This window comes from Mercenaria mercenaria, chromosome 8 (assembly GCF_021730395.1).
Source record: "Mercenaria mercenaria strain notata chromosome 8, MADL_Memer_1, whole genome shotgun sequence".
In the NCBI taxonomy this organism is placed as follows: domain Eukaryota; kingdom Metazoa; phylum Mollusca; class Bivalvia; order Venerida; family Veneridae; genus Mercenaria; species Mercenaria mercenaria.
In genome coordinates, this window is record NC_069368.1 from 13,347,756 (window position 1) to 13,354,975 (window position 7,220).

Consider the following 7,220-nt stretch of genomic DNA (forward strand, 5'->3'; position numbering starts at 1 on the left):
TCCATTCCAAACCGTTAATCGTTTCACTCCCAATGATTAAACATTAAATTGAACATATTAACCAATTTATGTGCGAGCATTTTTTACATGCGTACGAACAAGTTTGCAACAGAAACCAGCTTTTTATGTCACCCTTTAGTTGCAAATAGTGATCGAAAAGTAAATTACATCATATAAGCTGATTTTATATATTATTTCAATTCTTAAACTTACGCAACAGCATGTTTTATTATCTCCGCCGCTTACCTCTTTTACATGTTATGGATTTAATGAGTGTTATAGCATTGTAAAGAAATCCTTTTCTTTAGGAAGTCAAAGGTCAGACGGTATTAAATACAACTGGACACCAATTTCAATGCCAGCACTAACACCTGTGCATCTAACACCTAACGCAAATTGCACAGAAAAAACAGTAAAGCAGGTAAAATATATAAATTATTGTTTTATTGTTGTAACAATACAAAGAAACAAAAATTTCAGTAACATTTTTTTATCCTCATATTATAGTTTGGCCTTGTTTTACCATCCATAAAACATGGGTTAAAATAGCTTAAGAAACTAGCCGTGCTGTTTATATTTAATCAATTTTAAGTAATTTTGTACTCATTACGCCTGTTTTTGTCATTTCTCCTTATTTCTTCCTAGATATATGACAGAGAGTCGCCGATACCACGGACTGAAACATCCCGAGGAGAACAAAGAGACATTGTGGTAAGACAGTTTTAATACGAAATTAAACTGATTAAAATGAAAACAAAATCAGTGAAATGTTATATTTTAACGCGTTTTTGCTACAAATAATTTCTTAAATAATGTATTGAAATTAGCGTGGATAAGCGATTGACTTTAATCATTGTCAAATATCTAAAGAATAAGCATGCGAACTTATACATGCATGTTCTGTTTTCGCGGTAACTCGGAACAGTCTCGTTTTCACCTTAATTTTAATTATTATTATGTTTTAACAGTTAAAAGTATTACAAGTACAATTGGTTAAATAACCATTTTCACAAAACTTTATTTTAAAGGTATATGATAGCGAGGCGCCTATCCCACTGGCAACAGGAACACCAGAGGAAAGAAATTTTATCGTAAGAGCATTTTTATAACATTTCCTCTGGGTAATAGCTCTAAATAATCATAGTCTGCCAATGTCGCTTTAAAGTGCACCAGCCCTGTATGATAACCTCTTAGTCTTATCTACATGTAGTTTGAATTACTCCTTTCACAACTGTTGACGTATAGAACGTGTCAGTTTTTTATTTAATTCTGTATAACATAAATATTACCAAATAGAATCAACAACAAACTTGACTGAATTTGACAAAGTTCAACGCGTATTTCTATTATTTATATTTGAAGTAAAAAAGCAAATTAGCAATATTTAAAAATATATTCTAGGGAGTGAAAGAAGATGTCGAGCCAAGGGAATTTGAAGTGGATAAGCCACAGGGAACAGATCTAAATGTAAGGACACATCATAAACGTATTGTTTTACGTCATTACAAAAAAGTATGTCTGCTTGGTAAAGCGCTGTTTAAATCTAGCCTACACGAATCATAGTTGGAGGAATAATGAATTTAGAATAAGTTTTTAAGTTATACATTACTATACCCGTTCATCAAATAACCCGACCGGTATTTAAGTTATTTTCAGTTTGACTCTACTATGGATAAAAACAAATGTTCATGCATTTTAATTATTAAGTAAATGTCCTTTTTCGATGAAATGCTCTCTGCTATGAATAGCAGTCCACGCCTGTCATACCAAAAATGTTTTCAAATGGACGTCTTAAGAAGGGAAGTAGTGTTTCGAACAGTATGATTTTTCAAGTATCAGACAATAGCCGCATATGAAATGGAATTTAAAATGTGTTACAAATGGCATACATGTTTTAGAGACTAAAAGCAATTATCATTTTCACCATATCCGCCTTTAGTAGGAATACATTGAAGGGCTATAATGCTTTTCTAGTAAAGGAAATTTGTACGACAATTGTTTAAGACTTCTCGGTGTACAAACACAGCAAAAACAACAAATGTACAATACAAAAAGCAAGATAAAATGTAACACTTAATTTCAGTTTGTTTATTTTCTGTCTGGTCGGCGGCGCAAACAGGATCATGGTCTATTAGACTTAAAGCAAAGATCACCATAATGTCTTACGTTTTAACTACCCGTAAATCATAACTGTGTTTCTAAACTGTTTAATGTTGACTTTATAAAATTCATGTTTAGATTTTTTGTTATTTTTCTTGTTAAACAGCTAACAGTTAATGAATACATTGAAAAATGGAGGAAGCGCAAATCTGTGGAAAATGAAGAAAACGCTGGAAATGAATCAGTGAGTATAAATACAAGCTTCTTTGATCGTAATAACCTAATTAGGTTTTCCCTTGCCAGTGTTTCACTAAGGATGGTCAAATGTAGAGGGCAACTATTATTGAAGATTGTAATTTCGTTTCACTGCAATAAAAGTGACATTATCAAAGAAATGGACAGTGTTTCACGTGTACTATTAAAACTGAATTAGAATAAAAGAAAGAATAGATGATATTTTAACATCAATAACCAGTTGAAGAAATAATTTTGAAAGGTTATTAAAGGAAAATTTATGAGCTTCTAGTTCTGAAATAATTTAAAGCAAAAGAGTGTTTCAACACTTTTGTTTACGGGGACCGTCATACGACGCCCTAGGGTGGTGGAACCTAAGCTAGAGATGGTTTGTACATATCATAATCTATTTAAGAAGCAAGAAAAATTTGCTTATTCGATTTGCCTATGCAAAAACATAAAGTTATCCTGCATTTATCGAAACATGTTATTGATGTGCTTCATCGTGACGTAGTCGTCTTGTGAGCTATCTACACGGCGTATGTGGAAAAAATAATAAGAACGTTAAACATTTATTATGTGATAAACAAAAGAAATGAGGATAAAACGTAGTATGTGCCTCTATATGTCACCATTAGAACAAAGCTTAAGAAACGTAAACTAATGTCATACGTAAACAGAATGTTCAAGTATTGATGATTCAAACAACATCATTGATTAACTCACTAATGTTTCCTACGCTTATTTGGTGTATAGGAAAATTACTCTTCAACATCGATCTTTTCAACAGGCACTCGTATTGTAGCCAAGCGTCACATTCATCAAATCTTGCTCTTAGATGTATTTCATATCTGAATGCAATGCATGATTTAAAACACACTAACTTTAACTGGTTAATTTTTGGCGTATAAATTTGTCTGTGCGACGAAAATACATTGCGTAAAATGTATCGGCTGCGGTATATGTCACGTGAGCCGTGTTTTGTACTTATTCCTTTCATAAAATAATTGCAGGAGAGGAAAAGATCTAATAACAGTCGCGTTGACAGGAAGGAGCTACATAGAAGAATGTTTCCTCTGGAACAGTTTAATGACAACCTGCTACATGACGACATGTATTGCCCGAATGCAGGGGAAAGTGTGTATTACCGATTGAATCCTGCCCTCAGTGCCGGGACAAGTTGTTTCAATACTGGATTTTATCGTCCTGGAAAATGTGTTGGTGTCAAATACACTGACACAGGTAGGCTTTACAGAATTTATGATGACAGGAATGGAACAGAACACACACTCAACAGGTTTCAAATCAAACAAGCCTGATTTGTACATAACATTGTCAATAAATAAATATATTTTTATGCCCCCAAAGGTGGGCATATTAAAATCGCACTGTCCTTCCGTGCGTGCGTGCGTCCGGTTAATTATGTCTCCCACAACATAGTGCTGTGTGAGACATATTGATTTACTCCAGTCCGTGTGCCTGTGTGTGTGTGTCACAAAGCTTGTACACGCTCTAAGTCAAACATTTCTCATCCGATTTTCACAAAACTTAAACAAAACTTGTTTGACCATAAGACATCGGCCAAGTTCGATAACTAGCCATATCGGTCCTAGCATTTTGGAGTTACGACCCTTGAATTACTGAAAAATCAGCCATTTTACTCTTGTCCAAACTCTAAGTCGCACATTTCTCATCCGATCTTCACTAAACTTGAACAAAATGTCTTTGACTATGAGACCTCGGTCGGATGTGATAACTAGTAAAATATGTTCAGGCATTTCGGAGTTACGGCCCTTGAATTACCGAAAAATCCGCCTTTTTACTCTTGTCCGCTCACTAAGTCGAACATTTCTCATCCGGTCTTCACCAAACTTGAACAAAATGTGTTTGGGCATAAGACCTTAGCCAAGTTCGATAACAAGCCAAATACGCCAAAGCACTTTTAATTTATGGATCTATAGGGGAAGTTGTGGGAGACATGCGCTTTTCTCAAAAGCATCTCTAGTTCTTGTCCGGGCTGTAACTCCATGAATGGATTTTCATATAACTTTGCAAAAATGTTTACCATAATGAGACGACGTGTCATGCGCAAGATCCAGACCCGTAGCTACAAGGTCACGGTCACATTGAGAAGCAAAAGTTTTTTTTATCTGGTTCATAACTCTGCCATTTATAAAGGGATATGAAAATAATTTTAAACAAATGTTAACCATATTGAGAATGTCTGTCACGCTTATGACCCGGGTCTCTTAGGTCAAAGTCACAAAATGATGTATGATTTTTTACGCATACAGCTGTATCATTCTTGGGCGAGCTTTGTGGGCATTTGTCATCAATAGTGACAACTCTTGTTCAAGACTGAAGTGGACATAGTTATTTAGAAATAATTTATAGCAAAAGAGTGTTTTAACATTATTTATACACGATGGGTGGTACTGCGTCAGGCGTAATAATTTTCACGATGGCGCAGCCCGAGTGAAATTAAATGTACGATGTATTACCGACCAAGTGTATAAATAATGTTTAAACACGATTTTGCTATGCATTATTTAGATTCTAATATACCCTTAATTTAAAACAGTAGATAAAATACAGTCGCAACAAAAACACTGACGTGATCGCACGTTAACGTAACGTCATTCTGGCGTTCGTATGTTTTACCAGAGACAATCTTATTAGAATTAAGAAATAATTTATAGCAAAATAGTGCTTTATCTCTATTAATACACGATGAGCGGTTAACGTCGGGCGTAATAACTTCCCGGGTGTACAGTGACAAAGCACTGTTTTGTTATAAATTATTTTGATTCTCATATTGTAAAATTTATATTAAAAAATGGAAATGTTTCTTCACGCAAGCATGGCGCCAGTAGAAGGTATTTGTTAAAACACGCCAGGACCGGAAACGGTAATACGTCTTGCGGCAGAATTCAGTCCGAGCGAAAATTATTGCGAATTATTCAGCAATGCGAATAACTAATTTAGTATGTGTATAAATTAATCAAAACATTTTAGTAAGTGTATAAATTAATCAAAACATTTGTGCAATGTGACATTTCGTTTAAAACATGTTATTAAGTAAAATTCGTGAAATTTGAAAGGACTATTTCTTGATGCGTACTAAATATCACGTTGGCGTGATGTCAACATAACATCGTTGTGATGATTAAAGCATTGTTAGCCATATTAGAATACAAAATATTGCATTTATTTAGCTGGTTGACAGTGTGTAGTGGTATGTTTGAACACATGATCTTTCTAGTTATTACGTTTTAACTTCCAGTAATTTGCCTCATATGCATGTTATCGATTTTGAAAATTTTATTCATCATATTTCAGACGTTGTTGCCGTTTCTAAGCAGATATATTTCCCTACATCCGTACATTTTTAAGATATGTCTACATGATATTTTGCATGTTAATGAATAAAAATCATCAATTCCAAGAATTAAATATGGTGATAAATAGAGAATATTAGGTAATTGTCTTTCTTTACGTATTTCTATCCACGAGTTGGACATTTTTTCATCATAATGTTGACAAAACACTTCCTTGCATAAAACCTACTTTTTGAACGGATACGCCAAAGTATTTACGGGAGAAAAAACGCGTGCAATCGATGTAACTAACGTGCTGAAAATGCATGATTTTTATTTTTGAAATGCTTTCCAAGCTTACACTGCGTATTTCTGCGAAAACTGACATTAGTATCTGCGTGTTGAAATGTGTTCCAAATTTATGGGTTCGATACTCACTTATGCAAGAAAATAGGATGAGTTATAAATGTTTTAAGTACGGTTATCTAAACAGTAATAGAAACTGGCATTATAGAATGACATCTCTTATGAATGTGTATGATTGTAATGAGTTTGTATACATGGATGTTCCTTTGCCTAAGTCTAATTGTATTACTAAGCTTAAAGATACATGTTTAAGCAAATATCAAATATATTGAGAATTCGGTGAATACAATTAACGTCGAACCAGGAACTATTGGCTTTGGAGGAAATAAGCTTAGGACTTTTTAGAAATATAATGTTTTTCAGCCCATTAAACCCAAGGTCAAGGTCACCGAGTTGTTATACGTGGAATTATTTCCATGTTACTGTTAAATAGCCGAAGAGTGTATTTATGTATGGTACTATATGTGGAATATTGAAAGACTATAGTAGACAATTATGTTTTAAAGGGAGTTTGGTATTAATCAGTTTATAACAGACTGATCTGTTATAATATTTGTTTTTCTAAAACCATTTCTATTAGATACACGTTAGTGGTGTTTTTTTGGCCTTTCAGTTTTGTTAATGTAATTGTCCAGTTTTATGTCAGTTTTTCGGCCATTAAAAGCCCAGTTTCTCAGTTTTTACACATCATATTGTTCTTTTTTTTAACCTTTCTTAATACAATAATAGTATATGATAGAAAATTTGTGATGTGTATAGAAATTAATTCAGTCTCCAATAATTCTTTAAAAGAATGGTCTTGCATATGATTTTATGTTTGTATTATAATGTAATTGCATGAAGTACATGTATGCAAGAATGATACGTAAATAAAGATATGTTCGTACTCACTTCTTCACCTGTTTACTCCCCTTCTAAAAGTGGGTCTCGATTCAGTTTTTTTATAGATAACCGTGATTGTTAAACTTGCGTGATTGTTTGCTTTTAGGATATTTTTGTTTAGTACAAGTTATCATTCTTGAAATTATGCACCTGTATACGAAAGTTTTAAGTAATATAAGAAAAAATTAGTAATGTTATCTTTTAATAACGAGAGATAATAAACTCACAAAAAAACTTTTGAATGTGTTTTTTTTATCTTTAAAGTGTTACACAGTAAGAATCCCATTCTGGAGACGTTGGTATATAAATCGGTCACCGTTG

The 7,220-nt window shown here is 33.4% G+C and overlaps 1 protein-coding gene across 1 annotated transcript in view; it reads left to right on the plus strand.

Annotated features, from left to right (window-relative positions):
- LOC123565776 (uncharacterized) overlaps positions 1-3,653 on the plus strand; it is a 37,639-nt gene extending 33,986 nt beyond the window's left edge. The window contains exons 9-14 of the mRNA XM_053550341.1: positions 309-421; positions 646-711; positions 1,029-1,091; positions 1,402-1,512; positions 2,267-2,344; positions 3,348-3,653. Coding sequence (XP_053406316.1) covers positions 309-421; positions 646-711; positions 1,029-1,091; positions 1,402-1,512; positions 2,267-2,344; positions 3,348-3,653 — 737 coding nt within the window. The remainder of the gene's footprint in view (positions 1-308; positions 422-645; positions 712-1,028; positions 1,092-1,401; positions 1,513-2,266; positions 2,345-3,347) is intronic.
- Positions 3,654-7,220: the final 3,567 nt, after the last annotated feature.